Below are 26,654 nucleotides of genomic sequence, written 5' to 3'. Positions count from 1 at the left end.
CAACAACCCCACAAATTAAATCAAATAAAATTCTGAATCAACTAATAAAAATACTTGGGCCCGGTTGCACAAAAGCCTGTTAAATTTTAATCATGATTGAATTCCACAAGAGCCTATCAGAGAAGGCTTTTTTTAAAAGAAGGCTTCTGATTGGTTCCAGGGGCATTTGATCACGGAAAAAATTCGACAACTTTTGTGTAACCGGACCTTAGGAAAGGAAGAGTGTAACAGGAAGCTACAAGTTTCTAAAAGGTTACTACTTTATGGAAAATACTCTACTAGACTCTGGATATCCTTACAAATAAGTCATGCATCTGATACAAAAATTCCTCCACCTTTAATGACTTAGGTTTTACATGTAAATGAATCCAACACTACAGTGACATATAAATTTCTTTTACAACATTTAAATTATATAATATATAATGTATGATACATTCTAATGATAATATTTAGCAAAGCAAGATGATAGATAACTAATGATGTAAAAGATATTTTATAAAAAATCAACAAGTGCTAACTGATGGAATTGTCCTTCCAGATGAATAAATAATTTAATCTGTTAAAAGATCCTCCTCCAAGTTTAAATCCTGCAAACAAAGAGATGGATCATGTGATTAACAGAACCTTCTGAAAACATTTGCATTATTTCAAATTCTCCAGAAATTCTGATAACACAAAAGATTCCTCTAATAAATAACATTGCATGAATAATGAAATTAATGTTCCACCTTGTTTTTACACCTGAAACCTATAACTATTAAGTTCAAATTTGAAAATAGGGCATATCCAATTGTTTGATGATTTAAATACAGTCAGGGAGACTATTTTGATTGATGTTGGCATACCATGTTGCCACAACTTGGAACAAATTACATTGAGATAATACTGTCAACTTATTAATAAATTTATCATTTTTGAGAAAGACATGAAAGTTGACATAAATATTCCTCATCTAAATATTGCAGATAAGCTCAATCTTAATTTGTTCTAAAATAGCAAAAAAGCCAACACGAAGCCTGAACACAATATGAATAGATTCTAATGAGTATTCGTCAACAATAATTATTGAGAAACAACATATTGATAGGAAATAATCAACATTGGTTGCGTTCAAAGCCACTGATCAATTCCATCGTGTTTTTTTACGTTCAGTAAAAAACCTGATGACAGATTAGTGATCACAGAATGAACCACAGAATGGAAACTCGGCTAGTATCCTGACGCCAAAATCCGCAATCTTGAAAGAAAATGTAGCAGTAATTCTAATTTCTAACAAGATGATGCAGTCACGTGTCGTGGTCTTGGTTAGATTGATACCTTCCATTCTGTATGTATTCTGTGGCTGAACGGTTGCTCATGAGTTATGACTGACAGAATTTTCCCTGCTGCTTATATTTTTGTAAACAAAACTAGAACCTAACCTATTTAATTGTATAATCAATTAAAATGGAAAACCAACAAGTGATTGGAGTTGTTTTGAATGCTTTGTAAGACATTTTAAATGTTATTGAATTTATGTAATCATGTATTTCTCTGCTCCCGAAAAAAAAATAATAATGGAGTCCATTATTTGTAAACAACCTCGTATTCAGCCATGTCTGTTTACGTTCAGCTACTCTGTTTACGTTCTTTTCAATCGGTAGAAAAGTATGATGAGCTGATCAGTGAACGAACCGGATATGACGTATTTTTTCTTATCAGACCAAAGACCTTGAAGAGGTATAAACTCACAATGCCTATGCCTTCCCAATGCTAGCTCTCACTTGAAACTAAAGGCTGCAATTGAGGTATTTTAGCGCGAGATATAATATATATATATATAATATATATATATATATATATATATATATATATATATATATATATTAAAACAGGAGACACGATATAAATAGATTGAAAACACTTAAAAACTTACATTAGAAATGGGAAAATTTTCGGAGAAGTCGGTTGAGGAAGGAGACACAGTCTCCGAAAATTTCCCCATTTCTAATGTAAGTTTTTAAGTGTTTTCAATCTATTTATATCGTGTCTCCTGTTTTAATTTATATTACAAACTTTAAAGTGTCTTCTGTTATGTGCTCTCTCTCTCTCTCTCTCTCTCTCTCTCTCTCTCTCTCTATATATATATATATATATACATATATATATATATATATATATATATATATATATATATATATATATATATATATATATATATATATATATATATATGTATATATTGTAATATGATAGATTACAAAGATCTCCAAGATCTTTAGTATGTAATAATCTTCCAGGTTGTCCCCTCAATGGCCGATTTCAATTCCAAGTATACTAGCGCTGCATGTGAGTCTATGCATCGTTCAACGACCAAACAGTGGTTCGTTCAGAGCCACGTTCACTCACCGGTCTCATCGTTCACTCGCCGATCAGTGGCTTTCAACTCAACCATCAATTCAGTACATCAATTGATATATGCATGCTTACTATTCCCAATAAACTCAGCTGTTTGATAAATAGGAACTACAGTTTTGTTATCCAAGACTCAAGATGAAACTACATGGAATCAAGGAATTAGGGTACGTTCAATTTTCAAGTATTTAGTTGAAGGTTAACTCCAAGAAACAAATATAGGAAACTACTATTATAGTAAACGCAAATTGGTGAGGCAGGTGATGGTGGCACCATCTCTGAGTGAAATTGGTAAATTTCTAGCTTTAAATTGCATATTTATTCTAAATATTGGAAATGTGTCAATCATACTGTATATTTATGACAATTTTAAAATCAGGTTTTATTTATGTTTAGAGAAAAACAAACAAATACTCGTCACTCGTACAATTACAACGGTTTAGTGAAGGCTTGAACTATACAAAACCATCATAAGACCAGTCCTACTATATGCTTCAGAAACATTGATACTGAATAAAAGAAGAAAAAAAGAGCATTGTTTTTGAAAACAAGATTCTTCGAAAAATTTTTGGCCCAACACTAGAGAACGGAGTTTTGAGAATCAAGCACAACTATGAAATACGCCAATTATTCAATGAAGCAGACATAGTGGGTGAGATTAAAAGCAGAAGGTTACGGTGGACGGGACACATTCTGAGGAAAGAAGAAAGCGCTCTGACAAACAGTGTACTGAGGAATAATCCTATAGGAAGGAGACCAGCTGGAAGGCCAAAAACTAGATGGTGGGACCAGGTCCGGAAAGATATGAGGAGGGGCCTAAAAGAGGAGGACGCGGGTGACCGAAACTTTTGGAGAGGCTTAGTTGATGAGGCCAAGTACCGACTGGGGTACGAGTGGCCACCGCAGTAAGTAGTGAAGGCTTGAATTGGTGCTTGAAATACTGATGTCCATTCCAGATTTAAAAAAGTGTACTGAATTTAAAAAAAATATTTTTAATGAGAAGTCAGATTATGATGACATTTAAATATGTAAACAAACACAAAGCAGACGAACTGTTTGAACTTTTTTTACTGCTTGAAATTTACCAATTTCACTCATAGGTTGAAAAAGTTTAAATATTACTATTCTTAAATGTTTTTTATATGTTTGACCAAGTTTATAAACGTAAATAAGTGTTTATTACGGACATAGTTATATGTCAACTCTACGACAAGGACCAAGTCAGGTCTACTTTCTGACACATTCAATCCAGTTATCTGGTCATGACTAAGGAGAGAAGTAAGTAAGTATGAAGTAAGTAAGATGGAGCCACCATCACCCGCCTCTCCCAAGGTCTATAAATACAGGTCATGACACTCGTGTTCCTTATGGAGCGGCCATTATGTGGGGTCTTCATGGCGGTACATTTGAAATATTCCAATCTGCTCATAACAAAATCATGCATTATGCTTTTTAAAAACAATATTCTGGTTCAGATAATATGTAGATTCAGGTTTTCGATTTTTCATTAATAAAATTTCAATAATAAATAGTTTAGTAATTAATTTTTTCATCATTGAAAATTGTTCTTATTCTGTAACTTTTCATGATTCATAAGGCATTGGGACAAAAGGTTAACCTCAAAAACAGTTTGTAGTTCCCAATCTAAAAATCAACAATTCAGTTCCTAGTTGGAATCTAAATATCATTATTCTGTGGGAAGAATTTATTTTACAATATTCAAAGCCAAGCAGTATTCCATGAACAATGTAACAAAATAACACATCATGATTATCAATCTATAATGATAACAGCTGATCAATTTGAAAATTGGTGAACTAGGACCCCATAAAGTGGCGATTTTGCAATGCATCACGGGATTGAGTCATGACCTGTATTTTATACAACTTGGCCTCTCCAATTTGCGTTTATTATCATAGGAAGAGGAAACATCCAAGGTTTAAGGATTTATTTGAAGGTCAATGAACTACTGCGTCCCCATTCTAGATCTGATAAGCAACTCACTGCATCAATGTTTCAAATCATCAACTGTGATATCAGTGCTACTCACAGAAGGATCAATATCATCGAGGTTCATATTCTCAAGCTCCAAATCCAGATCATCATCCTCATCGTCGGGTGCAGGGGGAGCCGGCTGCGGTTTGGGGGCAACTCCTCCCTTCCCCTCCTCACGGATCAGCTGGGCCGAGGGGGTGGGGGTGGGGGTGGGAGGTTGAAGTGACTGCGACGCTGAAAATGAGGAGGCAGGTTCCGATAAGCTGGCGGGAGGGGGGGACTCTAATTGAGGCACTGAAACATCTTTTACTTGTTCACCTGCAAGAGTCAACCTCATGTCAGACACAAACGACAACTGAATAAACAAAATTAAATGAAAAAATAATACACAATGGAAATGAAATAACATAATAGACTAATAAAATTAAATAAACAACACATGAAAATATACTTGGAACTCATATAGCTTGAACCAATAAAGTAGAAAAACTCTTTTTCGGTGTCAGAAATCTTCAAAACGTGAAAAAATAATGAATATTCACTCTTCTCTTCAGGGCTACAGATCATAAAGGCTGTGCAAAGGCTAAAAATAAACTTTCTACTGGAGATATTTATACTTTAACTAGATCAACAATACCATGAAGAATCCATCCTTTGAATCTCATGGATTATCTTATCTCATATCTTACCGAATTTGAAATGTTCTTGTCCCAAAAATTTAAAATTCAGGCGCTCATATCTCAAAAAGTAATAGTAAGGAAAATAAATGTTTTCGTAAGAAAACTTTTTCATTTTGATAGCTTGATGATATACAAATCGAAAAACTTTGAAAAATATCACGAGTAGAAAGTCTATTTTTAGTCTTTGCACAGCCTTTAACACAATGAACAAATTATCAAGTACTTTGATATATTGATGTTCTACATATCTATCTATGATATTCTACATCCAATTCTGACGTTGAATTGAAAATTTGAGAAAGTTGCAATTTTACACGATTTGGCAACCATGTAATTTCTTCGAATGAAGGGCCAAGTCTCAATTTATTTTACAAAAACTATAGAACTAAAATAAAAACAGAATTATGTTACTGGAGAGTTGCATAAATTGAATTTATAATTCAGTAATAATTAATAAAAAAACTGCTTTACATAATGAGCTGGAAGTCGAAGGATTAACAAGATGAGGAGGAATTTGAGAAGCAAAAGGGGGAAAAAATCATTACTGAACATAATTTCAAGCTAAAAATTGAGAAGAGAGACTTTTGGTTTTTCAAAATAATTATTAATGATTCAAAATTGAAAACAGTATTCAAATTGAAAATAAACGTACGTAATGATAATGAAGAATTGAGGTGAATAGATTGCATAATGGAAATAAGGATAATCTTTTAATAGAACAAAAGACCTGGACGTAGAATAGAATAAAAATATGAAAGTGTTAAAGTTTGTATCCTTAGATAGCGTACCCGGATTATTTATTTAGTCAGCTGGTGGCTTAAACTAAAAATGAAACAAATTTTAACAAACGAGACTTGATACGTATTAAATTCAGTTTAAAATAAAATTTAGTTTAAACTTCCACTGTGCAAACGTCCATTAAATAAGGAATACAATGATTAAATTACAACTAAATACACGAAAATAGTCAGACATAATTACCCAGAACAAACTCATCGGCATACTGATTACTGGAGGAGTCATAGCTGAATCTTCCACTGGCTTCAGCTGCTTTCATTTCTTCAATAGGATTACGAACGTGGTTCGCCTAAAATAAACACAAATAATAACATTAAAAAAGTTTGATTTCGTTCAAAAAAACTCATTAACATTTCTCCACATCATAATTGAAGAGTTCTGACCAGGAGCTCCTTAGTTCAAAGAAACGCTAAAGGGTACGATTGAAGATCACAGTTACTGATACCTGAGATATCATTCTGTATTATTATTTGTTATTATTATTTTTATTTATTTATTTTTTGGAAAACCGAATAGCTTTGAAGCCTGCTCTTGCACTGCATGTTGTGTATTATCTTCATTTATGTATTGTTATTGTAATTCTGTTAGAAATTTTATTGTATTGACATGGCCTAGTGTACTGTATGTATTTTCTGGCTGTAATAAAATCATTCAATCATTGAATGGTAGATTATGCAGAGAAATTTCGAGAATTAAGCCATACAGAATTACTTTTGACTTGGAGGAATATGCGGAGCAGAGAAATGGAGGGAGATCAGCCAATTACAGTGATAGATCATAGGTAGTAGCGCAGTTGCCAATTTGTCGATTAGATTCAGTCGACTCAGTGCTTTCATAGAGGAAACTTCGTGAGTGTATAGCACTTCGTAAGCACTTGAACTCTCACTAGAAATTAGAGAACGCTGGCCGGTTTAGAATGGTAACATCGCCGCCGCTGTATACATTACCTTTCTCTTCTGCGCATGTCCCTCCAAGTAAAAGTAATTTTTATGGACTATAGTCATCAAGAGAAGCTGGCTACAATTGAAGAAGCTAATAGACCAAAATCTAGAGTACCGAAAGCGGTTTCATATTGTTCACTGGAGTTGAAAAATCAATAATTTTCGATGTTTATGCAAACCTTATATTGCAATATTGCAGCATTGGACTTTGGTGTACAGTGCAGACACATTTTTGGACGATCTCTATCTAAATTTGGGAAAGGAACAGTTTTGGGCTTTAAGCATGTTGCTCCTTTTCCAATCATTCATAGTTGAGAATTATATTGTATCTACCAATTTATAAATGAATAAATAAATTTTACACAAGCCATAAGTCTGTGCGCTGCTTTTGTGTGTGTGAGAGAGAGAGCATAAATTTGATAGAATCGACAGAAATAAGGAAACATTGCGCTTCTATTCTTGTAAGAAATAGCATGGTCATAAAGCCCAGTTAGAAGTGTTTATTTTGCTGTGTTCCATTCTCTTCTTTCATACGGTGTTATATTTTGGGGCAATTCAACTCATGCAATTCATATATTTAGGATTCAAAAGTGGGCAGTTAGAGTGATGGTGGGTGAATCTATTAGAGCAAGTTGTAGAGATTATTTCAAAGAGTTAAAGATTATCCCACTACCAGGTGTATATATTTTAGAGACTCTTTGTTTTATTGATAGGAATAAAGATAGGTTCAATACAGGAGAGTTGTTCCACTCATACAATACCAGATATAGACAAAACCTCAGAGACGACATTCATCGAACTGGTATGTATGAGAGGGGGGTAAAGAGTGCAGGAATTCGGCTTTATAATTCATTGCCAACACGCATAAAAGCTCTTACAGGTGAAAAGTTCAGAATTAAGGTGAGGGAGGAGTTGTTGCAGGTTTGTCCTTATTCCAGTGAGGAATTCTTTTTGCATTATAGAATGCAAAGATTGACGACTTAGATTATAATTGACAAATCCTTATACCCCTTTCATAGGTGGTCAGTGGGATGAAAAAAATTAAATTAAATGAAATGAAAAGCCCCGTGCTGTCAACTTAGGTTTGCACGAGCTATAGATTGTTCAATTAAGGGATCAACTGTTTAATCAAAGTAGACATATTGTTGGTTATAATCAATTGGTTTATCAAGATTGTTCAATTAATCTAGATAATCTACGCATTCCAGACTAGTACTTGGATGGTAATAATTCAATGTTCAATTACAATCAACAAATACAACTATAGTGAGGTCCACGTTATAATGGAAGTGTTTGATCAGCAATGGTATTGCTATCCTTGTATATCATTCAACAAAGCGGATAGCGCTATCTCTTTCTCGCTTTGCTCTATTGCCGGATCGTTTTTCAACAATGTAGAATTAATAATTTATTAAAAAAATATTTAATCTTGGTTATGAAATTATTGAAAAAATAAAATTTCATGTTTGATAAAATATAATTGATTATATTAAACGAGAATGAACAGTTAATATTACATCAATAAACCGGTATCAGTTATCCTCCATAGAAATCATTGACAAGGCAGAGGATCGGCAACTTTGTTCTCCTATATTTCTCCACTACCATCATAAAGTAGACCTCACTATAGTTGAAAAAATCTGATTGTTTCTTGTAATTGGTGCTTCGCTAAGAACGTACGTGAATTAATGAATGAAAGGAGTCTAATCAAAGTACAAACAATGAATTGATACCTAAATGAAACCTGATTGATGCCTGAACCAAAGAAACCTAAATGCAAATATACAATATTAATGTAACTAGTAGTTCTGTGAACAGTATTCTCACGCAGTATTCTCATCCACAAGTACCTGATTGGAACTATAGACCTTATGGAAATACAGCAATAGACTGGCTTCTCCACACATCTGTGTAATCACTTGTCAGCTGATTTATGATGAATAATTCTATAGTCTGATATTTACTCCGATATTGGCGTATGAAGGAGGCTTTCTTTTTTCTTTTATATTATCATTGAAATGCAAAATTTCCAGAAACCTTGTATATAAGTCGACGCGCAATTAAAAAAGGAACATACCTGTCAAATTTCATGAAAATCTATTACCGCGTTTCGCCGTAAATGCGCAACATATAAACATTCAAAAATTTAAGCATTAAGAGAAATGTCAAACCTCACTTCGCTCGGTCAACTATACACGATGAAATTTTTCTAAATGGAAACCAGGTGATATTTTTGGAACAGAACTTACTGGAATGTTGGGATAAGCGGCCGCCGGTAGCAGCCTGACCCTCTCAGGTTGCAGGTACTTTTCAGTTTTGAGCGCATCGGTCAGCCCGGGAAACAGATTGTCGTACTCTTTGGGATCGGCCAGTGATTGGCCAGCCTTCTCGCTTGTTTTCGACAGCGACTCTCTCCAAAGACCCACCACTCGCGAGATGTGGCTTGGCAGGTATGTCCTGAAATTCAAATAAAACATTACTTAGCTTAAATTAAAAAATCACGTAGTTTTGACAATATATGGAAAATTATTGTATTTTTTATATTTTTCCAATCAATTTTTCTATTGAAAATTTCTGTAGACTTCAAAGTAAAGTTGATGGGATAAAACTTTCAGCATGGGACTATAAAACAATCATCCTAGAGGGTTGGATAATTGACTTTTGTGATTCACGGATTACACCTGGTCGTTCAGTACTAAAACTATATAATCTACTAGCGTCAGGCTCGCTTCGTTCGCCATATCCGTCTAACCCCCGACTGGGATTTGGACCCCCGACTGGATCGTCCAAAAATGAGATCAGCGGGCTCGCTTCGTTCGCTCGCCTGCGCTTTTCATTTGAGCATGCTTCATTCCATCAGAAAGTCAAAGTACTGCGAAAACGCAGAAAAGCTGAGAAAAACGCTAATGTTGGGCGTATCTTTAGCGTTATTTCAAATTCCTCCCAACACAACATTATTACACCCCACCTGAGCTTCTGTACTAAATTTGAACAATTTCTGTTCATTTGTTCTCGATAAAGCTGAGAAAAAGCAAAAAAAAAAAAACGCTGTGAAAACGCTAATTTTGGGCGTATCTTTGACGTTATTGCAAATTCCTTCTTACACAACATTATTACACCCTAGCTGAGCTTTTGTACTAAATTTTAACATTTTTTGTTCATTTGTTCTCGATAAAGCTGAGAAACGCTAAAAAACGCAGATTTTGGGCTTATCTTTGGAAATTTTTCCAAATCCGTTCTTAGTGCGCCTCTAAAGGGCCAACTGTACATACCTACCAAATTTGAACGTTTTTGGTGCAGTAGATTTTTAGTTCTGCGAGTGAGTGAGTGAGTGAGTCAGTCAGTCAGTGAGTGCCATTTCGCTTTTATATAATATATAGATATAGATAAGATATGCAAAATTTCAGTTGAGTAAGTAGTTTAGACCTGATGATGCATCATTCGTGAATTTTCTATACCGTACGCGTATAAGCTAATTCTTTCCTTTATTATATTATAGATGAGTTACTATATAGTATTGCTATAACAAAGATATTCTTATTCTTCTTCATAATACTTTCTATTATCATTTAGTTGTTAGTCATGAAGCACGCCTTCACCAACACAACAACGTCGAGGCAATCCAGCTGCTAGACAACGAAGGATTGGTGCGGAGGCTCAAAAAGAAGGAAGCCATTTGAATTAGTGTAGTGCAAGTGGTTTCAAGTGAAAAAGCAGAACAGTGATTGAGTGAAACAATAAAATCATGCTTAATAGTACAATAATTTGAAATGTACATTATAATATAATTAGCAATATAATTACATTATATTATATAATTAATTAATTATATTATAATAAATAATATAAATTAATAAATTATTAATTATTATTATTAAATTATTATTAATTAATTATTATTATTAAATTATTATTAATTAATTATTATTATTAATTAATTATTATTATTAAATTATTATTAATTAATTATTATATTATAATTAATTAATTATATTACATTATATTAATATAATTACATTATATTATAATTAGCAGTAAAAAATTCTTGTGAGAGTTTCAATGTATTTCATTTTTATTAAATAGAACCAGTGGATGCCAAAGGGTATCTGTCTTTTAGGTACCTTTTTATTTCAAAAAGGTAGGTGACTACTGAATCATTGTTCTTAAATTTTCATAAGCACAAAGATTGAATCATCATTAGCAGCAAGCGAGTGTTTTCCCCATTAATTTAGATCAATAATGTTTTTATAATCAAACTAATATTGTTTTGTTCAAATGTAAATATGTTAAAGACTCATTAAAGTTCTAGTTATTCTGTTCTTTTTGTTTTAATAGTTTTTCCCCTCACAAAAGTTACCATAGTTCTTTTTCCCTGCTTACATAATTGGTGAATCCACATCGTGCTTACATATTTAGTAAAATACTTACTACCAAATTTTAGTAGTTAGGTTCGATGAAATTTGCTCATTAGTCTCATGACTAGATAGGAATAGTACCTATATTAAAAAAGTGTGACAATAATTGTATTTTATGAGTATCTTGTTGAAATAGACAATTCTATTCTATTCCATAACGAACCTGGCAAAGAAAGCAGCCTCAGGCAATCGATCGGTGGTGATAAGAATATCCAGGCACTTCTCCAGATCACCGAGAAGCATGTAGGAGAGAAAAGCCACGTTGTTCTTTCCATTTGCGTCGGCACTTTCACCCAATTTTTGAACCATCTCAGCGTTGCCTGTTGATTAGAAATAGTCTAATTACATACTGTAACATCATGCCATCTAATGATATTATGATTGAAGTAAAAAAAATATTCAAGAGGTGTGATGCAAAACTGATTCTATTTCAAATTTAATAATAATTTATCTCACTATAGTGACCAAAGAAACATTTGCTATCTCTCACTTCACATCAAACTGAAACAAATTCCTTTTAGGGTAACCGTCCACTGGAACTGTATTCAACCGATTCGTTCAGCCGTTGGATCGGACGAATCTGCCAGCCGTTAGATCGGACGAATCTGCCGGCCGTTAATTCGGCAAAATATGGTCGTCCATTGGAACCGTTTACGTCAGTCTAGTTGCCAATTATTAAATTAACTACTATCATAGCCACCAAATTTTTCATAAACAATGATTATATTGAGATTTTGAAAATTGAATAAACAGATATCCACTAAATTAGTTATTCGGCAGTTCGGTAGTTTTCGGCAGATGCTAGTTGGAACGAAAACGGTTCTAGTGGACGGCCCACCTGAAATTCCTTTGGCACCTCTCGACCGGCCAAACAGATTATAATCATAGAGAAACAATAGCATAAGTAGATATCGCATGGTATAGGGCGTTTATGTCGTAACTTTTACTGTTATCTCAAGCCGATAGTTCACGTAGTTTTTTCCCATGAAGCTTTATGACGCTGGTAGTCTCTCATATTGTGCCGTTCATACACTCTTACCCGGTCAAAACAGTAAAAATCGACAATAATCGACAGTAATCGGCTAAAAGTTGCGACATAAAAGCCCTATACCATGGGATATCTACTTACGCTATTGTTTCTCTATGCTATAGTCGACAGTAGTCGGCTCGAGTTAACAGTGAAATTTGGAACATAATCGACCTATATCATGGATATCTTCTTATACAAGTATTATCTATACCAATAGGTACTAGATGAACTGAGAACTGATGAGCTTAAACTGTTCCAGACCAATAGGTACTTGATGAACTGAGATCTTGTCGAAGTGACTCACCTGACGAGGTGGCCAACAGCAACAGGCCGCCATAGTCCTGCGCCTGGTGCAGACACTCCTGCGCGAGTGTGAGCTCGCCCTTAGCAGTGGCCAGCTCGGCCAGCTGGCGCCACTTCTGCTGGCTGGCGGCCTCCTTGGCCAGCCCTAGTGCCACCGCCAGCTCGCCCAGCTGAAGAGCTAGCTCGAACCGGTGCTCGGCGTCTGTCGACACAGCTAGCGCCTGCTGCTTGAAGCCCTGTCAACAATAACAGACAAAAACATGTTTAGCAACACGTTTACGAATGTATGTTTGTAAAAAATGTATGTTCTGTTAGTTTAAGGTGGGCCGTCCACTAGAACCGTTTACGTCCGAACTAGAATCCACCGAAAACTACGGAACGCAACCGAACGATCCCCCAACAAAGAAAGGAGTAGATGCTCGTCCATTGCAACAGGTTCATACGGCCGTCTCCGGCCGATCAATTTTTCGATCCGAATTGAATGGGATTTTCCGGCTCTATCCGGCCGAACTAACTAGTCGAGCTGAGACAACAAAGTTTTTCTAACCTAAAATTGTTTCACAGTCTTGTTAATGTTTTTTTTTGAAGTTGTTCTGTTTTATAAAGTTTATTTATTTATTAATTCGTGGACAGAATCACAAATCATATAAATATGATTAGGAAGGAACAACAGGCTTGGCCCAAATCTATTACGTTCCCAAATTTTGATAAACTAATAAAATGTCCAAAAAATAGGTTATGTTTCTACTGTAACTATGTAATGTTTCCAAGTTGTAACTATGGACAATGAAAAGTTGATAAGTTTGTTTCAAGAGCATGTTTCATTGTGGGATATAAGAGACAAAAGATATAATCGTCGTGATGTTCAAAGGAATCTGTGGACAAAGATTGCTGAAGAAATAGGATCTGAAGGTAATATTAGTATGAATAACTAATTTAGTAAATATTTGTTAAATTTTCATAATCTCAATATAATCATTGTTTATGAAAAATTTTGGTGGCTATGTTAGTAGTTAATTCAATAATTGGCAACCAGCCAACTACTGAACTAGACTGACGTAAACAGTTCCAATAGACGACCATATTCGGCCGAATCAACGGCCGGCAGATTCGTCCGATCCAACGGCCGAACGGATCGGTTGAATACGGTTCCAATGGACGACCATATTCGGCCAAACAATGTGTTACAACATAATCTAAAAATTAAACAGAAACAGCTGGCTTGTAATCACAAAACTCCACCGACAGCGCTATCTGTCGGCAAAAGTTGTAACAACAATGGCCGCCACAACTACAGCTATGATGAAGTTCCCGTTTCAAATTTGATTAGTTAATGAGGAATATTCGTTGGCTGGTATTTTGAATAACATAGAATAAAAAAAATTATACATTTTTTTAGTATAGTGATATGAAGTTTGTAATAATTTTAGCCATACAAACATAAATTTCATATTATATTGATCAAATGTCTGGTTGAGGTATTGAATTTAGTTGGTTTAATGACTACTCTATATGCTTCCTCATCTGAGCTTAGACCTTCTATCCTATTACAATGTAAGTTTTTAAAATAGAGATGCTTCCCATGTTATTTAAATAGAGTCATTTTTCCTCCCTAGGGAGTTTTTCTGTTTTTTACTACCGAGAGCGAAAAAGTGATACTTTAGTATTATGTTTCAGGGAGTAAAGTAAGTACTTTAGACAGTAGGTGGAGGAATAATAATTTTTAGTAAGTTTTCACCGCTTGTTACCTGTTTTTCGAGGAAGTGTGCAACTCTTGTCCTGTACTGAGCTGGTACAGTGGGCAATACTCTATCGGCTGTCTCAAAGTCAGACCTCATACAGCAGTCTGGTATTCTAATACTGACAACAGTAAACTGCAAAACATAACAAAATATTAAAACAATTTTCAACAATTCAAGTGATATTGTAAATTTAGAACATTGAACTACAGTTATCGACAGACGCTGACATCTATTTACAAACAGGATTGCAATGAAAACCGAATTGGTTAAGTTTTAGTTAGATAACAAGATTAGTTAAGTTTTCTGAGGTACACTTCACAGGTATTGATGCTTGATAAACAATCGCCTGCAACTCTATTCTGTTCTGACATCAACTAGAAATTTCTTTCCCTTTTACTTTTGTATTCCAAATATTGAGAAATACATACAGTACAATTGAAAAACGAATTATGGTATTTTGCAAATTTATAAACCAATCTTTTTCTTCTTCTTAATAAGGAATTCTACTATACTGAGGTCCACGTTATAATGGCAGTGTACGATTGACAATACTGTTGCTGTCCTTTTCCATCATACAACAAAACACCTAGCGCTATCTCTCTCTAGCTTTGCAATGTTGTCTGTTTGCCGGAATATTTTATTTTTATTTTTGACAGAGACTGTACAAAAGTAAACAAACAATTCTCAACCGCCATTTTTTTCTTCATTCTATCAAAATACTTTAGTAGAAAAGCCGTATAATTGATTTAAAATGTATTTTTGAAACAATGAAATGATTTTTAGACATTACCGTATGAGGAACACAAATTAAAATACCTGACTGAAAAGACATTTTAAAAGTTGATAACAAACCATCCAAGACTTCATTCATGCTTCAGTTAGCCTACACGTATAGGTTAGACAGGACCTCCTAATAAATACGATTTAGGAGGTCCTGGTTAGACCTAATCGTACCGGTATAAATAATATTGAAAGGTTATTTCAGAATTATTTCTATATTTTGAATAGGATTTATATTTTTCTATTATTTTAAAAAGAAATTGGAATAGAATACCTACCAAATAACTTAATTTGTTATTTTGAAATTCAGATTGGTGTATCACAGCTTATTAAATTAGCCGCCATTTCAGGTTTGTATAAATATAAAAATCTGTTCTCAGTTATGGTACCAAATTTTTGAATCAAATTATGGAAAAATATACATTTTTGTATAAATTTACATTGAATGATTATTTTATCAAGGAGGACCTGAAAAATATTAGTTTTTCAATACAATGGACTAATAATTACTGTCTTCCAAGATACTTGAATAGAGTTTGTAAGCTCGATCTGCCTACACCGAGTATGTAAGGGTGGGAAAATGAAAAACAAGAAATGATCGTATAGGTTTTTGATAATTAAAACAAAACAATAAATTATTTGTACAAAATTAGAATTATAATTAGAAAATAACGAAATAATAATAAACAGATGAATTTTTCAAGGGCTACTCGCTTTGCTGCTAGTGAAGATTCATTTTGTTGTGGTTATGGAAAATTTAAAACAATGACTCAGTAGTCACCTACCTTTATGATAATGGCTTCCCAATTTGGCATCCACTGGTTGAACGCGACGTTAATTATTAATGAAAAATAAAAAAAAACTGATCTAATGAAGTGGGTTCAGATCCCTTCCTATTCAATAATACAATTCTCTTTAAACTGCCCGAACTGTGACAGGAAAACTGTATTATAAAACAAGAACAAAATCTATCCCCTTCACCAGAACAGCCGGACTTTACTCACAGTCCCAACGAACGAGCTCACACACACAAAAGTAAAATTTTGGGTATTAATATATAACTCAGTCAATGCCAAACATGAAGCCATTTCAAATACATATTTTTATCAGTCGCACAAGCGAGCACGTTTGTTATCAAAAACAAAAGAGAAGCTACAATAATTTGATAACAAATGAAATAAACAATCTTTCTGTCGATGACACAAATTGTTCAAAGGCAAAAACACCGTTCATTAAACTTTTCTAAATTAAAACTCTAAAATCCTGATCAATATTAGATAAATATATGATTCATATATATGTCCCATATGACCAGGTGACAAGTTGGAATGCGTTTTTAGACTTGTAAGAGGAGGAAAATTATGGCTATGGGCTAATAAAAACTACTGTCCTGGATAAGGTTCTGAATTAGTATATTTCGCACCTAGAGCAGAAATTGAGATTTTTCCGGCTCGAAATCGGTTTTCAAGTCTGAGGCCGTAGGCCGAGGACTAGAAAAGATTGAGAGCTGGAAAAACATTTTTGCCCGTGGTGCGAACGATATTTTTCGCCACACTACAGGTATTGCTGACAAAATAAATGAAGAATACAAAATAAAGAATACTCGTTATCGTACCTATCTCTTGATTTTAGTGGTAGAAGATTTGCAGTCAGGATTTCAGATTCTTTCAAAATTTCACTTGGAATATCACGGGCGTCGTCATCTTCAAGCATTTTTGAAAATTCGGAATGCGCTAATCAACAATAAATAATTGAATAAAAATGGTTGCGAAGCAAATGCTGAATTAGTTTGATTCGAAATTCGAACTGAAATAATGGCGGCTTCAGATGAAGAAAGTTGACACTCGCCCGATCTGATGACTTATTAACTACGGACTTCCATGTTAGCGGCTGGAAAGAGTACTCTTTCCGGCCTAGGCCGGAAAGAAATCTGTTTCTTACGTCAGACGAGAGTCGTCTGCAAACAAGGTCTTTCAGATCTACGTAGGGACTGGAAAACAGCTGCTTTCTGTGCAGTGTGGCGAAAAATATTATTTTTTCAATAAAAAGAACTAATAATTATTACTGTCTTCCAAGATATTTGAAGAGTTGGAATGCGTTTTTAGACTTGTAAGAGGAGGAAAATTATGGCTAAGAATAGAAAGTAATGAATAGCTTATTTTTAAAAACTAATATTAATATGTTCACATTATAAGTGATCCATAGCTGATAAGACAATGAGACTGAGACTGTAGGATGGTTATAAAACATCCGTCAAGAAGGCTGGGTGATTAGAAGAATGATAATAAGCAGAGTTGGAAACTGGAGAAACATTGAATATGCAAAATTAATGAAAACAATATGAAAACGTGTATTTCGTTACATTTTAAAATGACCAAAATAGGCCGAAACTAGTCGTTGAAATGTTTCAAAGTTTTTAAATATTTCAAATAAAAATGGTACTACATGTTTTCATATTGTTTTTATTAATTTTAATAAAGTAGCCCATACAAGTGAATATGTGGAACTTTGTTTTTAACATTTTTTCTCATTATTAGAAGGATTTTTCATATATTTTCTTTGTTGAATTTGTATCAGCCAGCTTTCTCTGTCTCTGTTTTCTTCACTGAATTGTCTAACTGCATTGCTCTCTAACTGTAATCCATCATGCGGACGTGATTTTTATCACTTGCATGGTTGACTATTTCCAGAGTCTAGAGTGTAGGTGAAGAAAGGAGATTTATCAGTATTATTAGTTCTCTTTTCATATTTAAGTGATGAATTTCCTTTATTTATTATACTTCATTATAATTGTGTCATTATCATTATCAGGGTATAAGTAGTTGGTTTTCTTATACTTGAACAAGCTGTGTGTTTATTTTGTTCTTCTCTTGTTTTTTAGAAATAAAATATATTATCTATTTTTTCAGATGACCACAGCTCCTTCGCATGAGTCACTTTCAAGGTATTTGAGCTGAGATCTTTAGAGACTGTGTTATTTGACATTAGAGTCAGACATCCCTTGAAATGCTTAAATGAACCCCGAGGAGATTGCAGAAATGAATGGCTACAAGGATTAATGAAAAATGCATGGTTACTTATGCAGTTTAAATGAGACAGCGTTTACCTCGAATGCATCCTCGACGCCATCCGGCGTGACAGCGTCGTCACCGGCGTCGCGTGCAGCGAGCACGGCCTGTGCGTCGTAGCGGAGCACGAAGTAGGAGTCATCAGTGGCCAGCGCCACCAGCTCCCCACTCTCCGACCAGTACACGTGCTTTGGCTGGATCTCGATGCGACGCACCAGCTCCAGGGTCTCCCAGTCGTACAGCGCCAGTCCAGACAACGAGCAAACTCCCAGCAGGTAGCCGCCGAATATGCCTACCAACAAGAGAATATTATGACACAAATGATATACTAGTAGTTCCGTGAACAGTAGACCTCGTACAGTTATAAACCACATCCTCCTCTAATAGAATAGAATGACTTGTTTATTTTGTTATTTACACTACGTGTCCCAGACTTCCCATTTTTATACTACTGTATGGCTTTATAAATTATCTCTATGGCAGTACTAGATGTACTGTTTCAAGTGAATCGTGTATCGATCAGATCTTTTTGAAAAGTAAGCATTGTCTATTCAAATCAGCTATATATAATTGTGCAATCACAGATCACAATGCAGTGATGTGTTGTGTAGAACGTAAGAGCCGGTTGTCATATGGCAGAGATGTTGAATCTGATTCCCAGGATGTTCAGGCTTTATTATTTAATGAAGATGTTTTTCAATCAAAAATTAAAACAGAAACATGGAACGATGTTCTTCAGGAGAACGATCCCAGACTAGCTTTCTCTTTGTTTTATGATAGACTTCGTTCATTATTTGACTCTGCAAAAACTGTTAGGAGAAGGATTAGTAATAATACAAAGAAAATCAAACCTTGGGTGACTAATGGTATTCTTCGATGTATGAGGCGAAGAGACAAAATGTCTCTTAAGGTTCGTAAACAACCATTTAATGTACAGCTGATGGATTGTTTTAAATCATATAATCGAACACTGAAGTCGGCATTGCGAACTCTAAAGGAACAGTATTTCAAGAATAAATTAGTTGAATGTGGAAATAATCTAAGGGCTGTATGGAAGGTTGTGAATGAAGCAACAGATACCCCTTGTAAAACTAATTGTTCTATTAAAGAGTTGGTTACCAAGGATAATCGCATTTTGAGATCTTATCAAGTAAATGAAATAGCAGAGGAGCTTAATGAACATTTTGTGAGTGTTGGTAGAAGAATTTCTGAAAAAATTACTAAGGTAAAGGACAAGATTTTTAGGGAAAAAAACTAATAGATTGTTTTGTAATTCGTTTTTCTTTTTTCCTGTCATAGCAGAGGAAATTGATATGTGTATTAAAAACTTGAAGAAAGGGGTAGCACCAGGATTTGATGGAATTTTTTCTAAATGTCTGAGTTCAAATTCTCGCATAATTTCAGTTCCTCTGGCTCATGTAATAAATTTATGCTTTTTGAATGGTGTTTTCCCCGACGAGTTGAAAAAGGCCACTGTTATTCCTTTGCATAAGAATGGTAACAAAAGTGATCCAGGGAACTATCGCCCAATTTCTCTGCTTTCATGTTTGTCAAAGGTGATTGAGAAATGTGTTAAGACTCGTTTGGTCGAATTCTTGGAAAAATATGAAATTTTATCTAATTGCCAATTTGGTTTTCGTAAGGGTGTAAGTACTTCTGATGCTGTATATAATGTTACTAAGAGAATTATTGAAACACTGGACAGGGAAGAAAAATGTATAGCTGTGTTTTTAGATCTCCAGAAGGCTTTTGATACAGTGGACCACAATATTTTATTTAGGAAGTTAGAAGGTATTGGAATTAGAGGTGTTGCTTTGGGTTTCTTCAAAAGCTATCTCAGTTGTAGATCACAGGTGGTTGGTGTTAATGGTATAATGAGCTCAGAATTAGAAATTACGATGGGTGTGCCACAGGGAACTGTTCTGGGTCCAATATTATTTTTGATTTACATTAATGACTTACTCAAGATAGAGCTTGAGAGCTGTTCTTTGTTTTCTTTTGCTGATGACACTGTTGCTATTTTCTGTGCATCAAAATGGGAAGATGTTTTTTGTAGAGCTAATGAGGGTTTGAAAGTTATAAAAAACTGGTTAGATTTCAACTTAGTTAGTTTAAATATAGCAAAAACTACTGCAGTGTCATTTTCTTTGACCTCAGCAGGTCAGCCAGATAACCAGGGGAGTTTGGCTTTTCATGAAACTGGATGCGATGATAATAGTTGTCTATGTCCTATAATAATATTTAAGAACAGCACCAAATACTTGGGAATAATCATTGATAAGCATTTGAAATGGAGAGACCATATTTCATATTTATGTTCAAATTAAAATGGTTTTCTTTGCGCTTGTGCAGTCAGTTGTGCGATATGGTATAATTGGCTGGGGTGGTTGTGGTGTTACCGTTCTTAAGCCTCTTATAGTATTGTATAAGAAAATTATTAAAATATGCTTGAAAAAACCGGTTAGATATCCAACAAATTTGCTCTATAAAGAATTTAATGTTCTCAGTATTGAGCACTTGTATGATCTTGACCTAGCTAGTTTTGTCTATTCGTGGCCCAATAGATTCCCTATAGCCCCTCATGGCGGCTATGTTACTCGTAGACAATCTGAGAGATTTTTGCTAGAGCCACCTTGTAGAACAGCGGCTGCCAGTGCTCATGCAGCGTATTATGGTCCTAGACTTTTAAACCGTCTGTTGCTTGAAGTTTCTGGAGCATCCCAATGTATACCAATTTGTTATTATTCTTTCACTTTCAAAACTTTTAGACAGTATCTTCGACACTACTTATTAGGGAGACAAAATGAAGACTAATTTTGATTTATTTCTCAAATCTGTTTGTAAATCTCAATTCTATTCTTAGAATACATATCTTACTTAGTATAACAGAGCAGAAGAGAATTTGTTGTTTTATTTTTATATATATCATCTACCATCATTTAATCATTTCCTATATAAGCTATTTAAATTTGTTTTGCTATGTATGAGGAGATTTTCCATTTTAGTTCTGAGGATGTATAATAATAATTAATGTAGTGTCTCAAACAAAGCAATCTATAATAATTGACCGAACGTAGTGAGGTCTATTTTTTAACTCTGATTTTCTTTTTGTCTGTATGTATGTAACGCGATTACGGCCAAAAGCGTTGATAGAATTCGATGAGGTGACAGGAATATTACTTTTTCAACTGCGCGTCAATGTATACACAAGGTTTTTTTGAAATTTTGCATTTTAAGGATAATATGAAAAGTAAAGGAATTCCTCCATACTCTGATATCACTATATACATCATCTACTTTGAAGATAGGATCAATCAGACTATAGAATCATTCATATCAATCAGAATCAATCAGCTAACAAGTGGATTATTTATTGCATGCATTAGACAGATTGGCCGATTGGTCTGGCCGTGTCTATTTCTATAAGGTAGGGTTTCAATATTTTTTATGATGCGTGTCCATCAGTATCAATATTCTCACATTTGAATAACAAATTTAATAGGCGATTGAAAATAAAATAAAAAATGATTAAATGAACCAAATAGTGCTGAAGAAATCATAATATTCTTGATTGGAAAAAATAATTGAGTAATATTTTTATCAGATGGAAAGATTATCACGGAACTGGATAAATTATCATATGGGATACAAATTCAAACGTGAACTGAGTTTATTAACATAAGTGAGTTTTTTATGTTGGAGAAAACAAATAACAGTTTTTAAGAGTAAATTATGATTCAACTGAATCAACTAGAACAGGTGACATCAGATACTTGTGGATGAGAAAACTGCGTGAGGTATACTGTTCATAGAACTACTAGTATATATTTACGAGTATATATTATATAACATGACGATAATCATTATGATATTACAATATACTCTTACTCTCTAAGTATAATATCGGGGACCGAGCTTCTCTCTGGAGTACAAAAGCATTAACAAATTATTACGAAAAAAGAAATTATAATAACATTTATACACAAATGTTCACAGTAAAATGAACATTACTGTATCTAATCACAGTAAATTGAGATTAATTCCCAGAGGGATGCATAAAATTTCCCTCACAAAGGCCCAGTTGCAAAAAAGCCGGTTAAATATTAATCCTGATTAACTTCAAGTGAACCAAATCAGAAAAGACCATTTAAAAAAGATGGATCTACTGAAATTAATCAGGATTGAAAATAACCCGGCTTTTTTGCAACCGGCACTAAGTACCTGATTGAATGATTAAAAAAGTTCAACAGCTGAGTCATAATTTTGACACAGTCCCACACACATGAACCACTACCTCCGTAAACAGTAGGTAGTGCATGAACTCGCTCACTCACTTCCATCATCAACACACGACAAAATAATTATTATCAGCTGTTTTTCCAAGGATGAATAATAATTATCCTTTTAATGTCCTTCAGTGAGTTTTCCCAGGGATGAGACCTAGTGCAATCGAATCTTTATATTATAATCCTACTATGTTCTGAATTTGGTGAGAATCGTTTCAAAATGAGTTTGAAACTTTTTTATTGCTATTATAATATATTATACTTACTCTCAGCACCAAATTCTGGCTTGAATGATTTCTTTTCCTTGAAGTTTTTGAATACTTTGACAGTGGATGTTCCTTCTCTGATAGCATACTCGGACGAGTCCTGGCCCCAGATGAACTCTTGAGCTGAGCCAAACGCCTTATTTCTTAGCACCATTGATGTGTGAATTATGTACTCCCCATCTCCACAAACGACTAGGAATCTGAAAACCGAAGTAACCAGATTTATTAATTCATTCGAAATATTCTGTTCAAGCGATACATTAAATATGAGTAATATAAAATATATATACTTTCCTGAGTACGATGCTTAAATGGATACAAGACTTGTGCGGGTGAAAAATGAGTTTTAATTTTTTTTTATTGTGGATGATGCCCTCATGAGCTTTTTTTGCTTGTGCGTGGGTAAGGCCCGCCGCAAAGTAGACCCACGCTAACCCACAAAAAGCAACCCACGCCGTGGGATGTTTGGTGAACCATTGCTAGGCTTCTCCAGACATCTGTGTAATGATAATAATACATGCAATGAATAATCCACTTGCCAGCTGATTGATTATGAATAATTCTATAGCAATCCTATTATATTAAAGAAATAAATGTTTATTTCCCAAAAAAACTAAAACTACAACATCAATTACACAAAATATTAGATAAATAACAATATTACATACAGTAGTTAGTTACAAAAAATTCGTTTAATGTGTCTTTTACTTGTTTAGTTTTTTCTGTGTGGAAATTGACCCACTCCACTATGGCGTACCATGTTCTAGAGTAGGGTTTTGTTAGTTTTTTTGTGCGTATTATTAATTAGTTAGTGTTTAGTAAGTCATTAGGTGGTTAGTTGTTATTTGAAATAATGTTTTCTATGTTCTGTCTTCCTTTGCTCATCAACCAATTGTGTACTATTGTTTTGAACTTTCTAGGATGATTAATCTGTTTAAAGTTTGCAGGAAGTAGATTATATAATTTTGGTGCTGAATGATTGAAATGTCTCTGGTATAGTGCCTTCCTTGCACCACTGGAGAAGATTCCTGTATCTGGTGTTGTGGTTGTGGATTCTGGTTTGAAATGTTGTGCATTAAGCGAGCAATTTCTGTATATCTGTTTATATTTTTCTATTCTTCTATTTTTAAATCTGGTTATCTGGCTATCTGGTTATATGTTTATTTATGTTCAACGGATCTCGAGAACGGCTTAAACGATTTTCACGAAATTTGGAATATAGTAGGTTTATGATATCAAAATTCGATTGCCCTAGGTCTCATCCCTGGGAAAGCTTGCTGAAGGACATGAAAAGGATATTTCATCCTTGGAAAAACAGATTATGATTTCGTCGTCTATTGATAACAGAAGATGCGTGTGCCTGTGTGGGAGATCAGCTGTCTAATCAATTAGCTTACCGTATCTCGCGAGAAATCTAGAAATTTTAATTGACTCGATCAAAATAAGTAATCTGATTTGTTGACATGAGATGATATATATCATAATAATCAAAGTTAATCATTATTTTACAGTTCTAAGTGATTAGTGAGCGTTATTTTGTTATTCAATTTGGTATGTAAACAATCTAAATTAGAAATTTTATGTTTTCAAATATTTGGACTGAAAATTTCACCTGAATTCAAGTGTATGGAAAATACCCTACTTTTTGGAATATTTAGTGTATAAATCAAAATTCGGGGAAGAAACAGTTTTGGGCTGTGCCTGTTAGTCCTTCCCCAATAATTTTAAAGAATTAAGTTCTGTTTATCAATAAATAAATAACGAGCAAAGCTCGGTGCCTCGATATTGGTTTACAAAACATCCAACGGCGTGGGTTGCTTTTCGTGGATTAGCGTGGGTTTACTTTGCGGCGGGCCCAATTGATATTGGTAGGGTGATTTATGAGATGATTGAACGTCCAAGCCAATGGGATTCGGTGGGATTTGAACCCGCGACCAGGCTGAAGGGTGCAACGCCTTAGTCAACTCGGCGATCCTGGCCGGCAATCCTAAACTACTCCTCATCTAAGTTTACAGAGCACTGTTAATAAGAAAACGGCAATTTCAACTTGAATTTTAAAAAACACTTATAGAGTGAAAATGCACTTACATTGGTAGTGACGATCGTTTCGACCTGTTGTTGGTCATCATCAGACTGTATGAATTTACTCTAACGTCAAGGTTATGTGTGGTAAAGGATGAAGGTGGAGGACTAGGTGGTGGTGGGTGAAAGTTATCACCACATGGGTAGAAGAAAAATGATATTCTGCATATCAAATACAACTGAGGTAACAAATATAAGGATTATAGGCTCAAGTGATTAATTATTACAGATGGAAGGAATAATTAGCAGTTCCTGTATTTTAATGTATTCAAGTTATTGAAGAATATTTAGTATTGAAATTCAGTAAAGAACAAGATTGAATATTTTATGTGTATAATCTCTATAACATTCCATGTAGAAATATGGTGACACAATCAACATAATACTACTATTTATTATCATATGTTTCGCACATCTGATATCCTACAGTTATGTATTTGCTCTAGTTTAGCGCAGAAGCATATTCTTAATATTACTTTCCTTGTCCTATCACCATAGGTATTTATAACTAAATAAAAAATGTAAATAGTATGATAAAATTTATACCTAAAATAGTCATTGATAAGTTCTATCAACTGCCTTAAGTGCCATATCTGTAAAAATTTCAGGATCTCCACCCCATCTATGCAAAGTTTGATTTTAGATTCTCAATTATCAGGCTTCAGATACAATTTAAACAAAAAATTTCGAGTGGAAAAGATTGAGCATGAGAATCTCTACAATTATGTTCAGTAACATTTTCACCTAAAATTAAGAATAAGCTCGAAATTCGAGAAAATGTTATTATCCAATTGCAAACTGTTGATTCTATTAAATGATTCACTATGAAGAGATAGCAGACCTCGTGTGTCTCCAGCGTTATTGCCCTGTCACCAGCTGGTTCAAATCTTTGAATAGTAGACTTGAGATGCGCGTGAACACTAGCGTCAGGTGATCAATTTTCATAGCGGCAAGGAAAGTTGTGTGAGTGTGCCACACCAGATTTTTTGTAAAGCTTTCTTATATTTTTACTTGCAAATAAATAAATTCATTCATTAGATACAGCATTATGAATAACAATGGATGACAACCTACCTGCCGTTGGGATTATGAGCGATGGTCTGCGGATATATTTCACAGCTGCCCATATCCTTGACGGCGACCGGCAGTCGTTCGCCATCTTTGATTTCGACGCCCTCCGGCATGGCCTTGAGGTTGACCTGCTGTATCTCCGAGTGGCGCGCCCACACTATCTTCTCACCATTCACGTCCATCGAGATGGCCGGCTCCTCGCGACCCACTTTCACCATTATGCTGCCTTCGTCGTAGCTAAACAACACCAAATCAACCAAAATTATTCAACATTAATATTATTATTATTAATAATAAATATCGGGGCATCGAGCTTCGCTCGTTATTTATTTATTGACTTTTGATAAACCGAACACAATTTTTTAAAATGATTGGGGAAGGACTCAGTCACAGCCCAAAACTGTGTCTTCTCCGAATTTTGATTTATACACTACTATCAGGGTACCCGTGCTTCGCTACGGGAATTAAATGATCAGATTATTTTAGTAAAATATTTATAACCTGAATTCTACCAATGCCGTTATAATCGTTTTTGAGATCCATCATACAAACAAAAATTGCTTGCTAAATATAACTTGAATAATAATTATTTCGTCGTCTGTTGATGATAGAAGTGAGAAAAGACCTTAAAGATGCATAGACTCACATGCAGCGCTAGTGTCGTACTTGGAATTGAAATCTGCCATTGAGGGGGCAACCTATAAGATTATTAGATACGAATGCCTTTGTACTCTATAGTATTACAAATATATAGATATAATATCTCGTGCTAAAATACCCCAATGGCGGCCTTCAATTTC

At 34.4% G+C, this 26,654-nt stretch overlaps 1 protein-coding gene across 1 annotated transcript in view; it reads right to left on the bottom strand.

Annotated features, from left to right (window-relative positions):
* Positions 1-313: 313 nt before the first annotated feature.
* Positions 314-26,654, bottom strand: part of LOC111057459 (coatomer subunit beta'-like) — a 51,639-nt gene continuing 25,298 nt past the window's right edge. Inside the window, 11 exon segments of the mRNA XM_039425455.1 lie at positions 314-590; positions 4,448-4,710; positions 6,054-6,159; positions 9,061-9,268; positions 11,390-11,546; positions 12,561-12,795; positions 14,308-14,399; positions 14,402-14,433; positions 18,159-18,441; positions 22,702-22,901; positions 25,858-26,091. Of these exon segments, the coding sequence (XP_039281389.1) occupies positions 555-590; positions 4,448-4,710; positions 6,054-6,159; positions 9,061-9,268; positions 11,390-11,546; positions 12,561-12,795; positions 14,308-14,399; positions 14,402-14,433; positions 18,159-18,441; positions 22,702-22,901; positions 25,858-26,091 (1,846 nt within the window). The 3' untranslated portion in view covers positions 314-554.

Source organism: Nilaparvata lugens, chromosome 3 (genome assembly GCF_014356525.2).
Source record: "Nilaparvata lugens isolate BPH chromosome 3, ASM1435652v1, whole genome shotgun sequence".
Taxonomy (NCBI): domain Eukaryota; kingdom Metazoa; phylum Arthropoda; class Insecta; order Hemiptera; family Delphacidae; genus Nilaparvata; species Nilaparvata lugens.
Note: the sequence above shows the minus strand (reverse complement) of the source record. Positions and strands in the feature narration are given on the sequence as shown.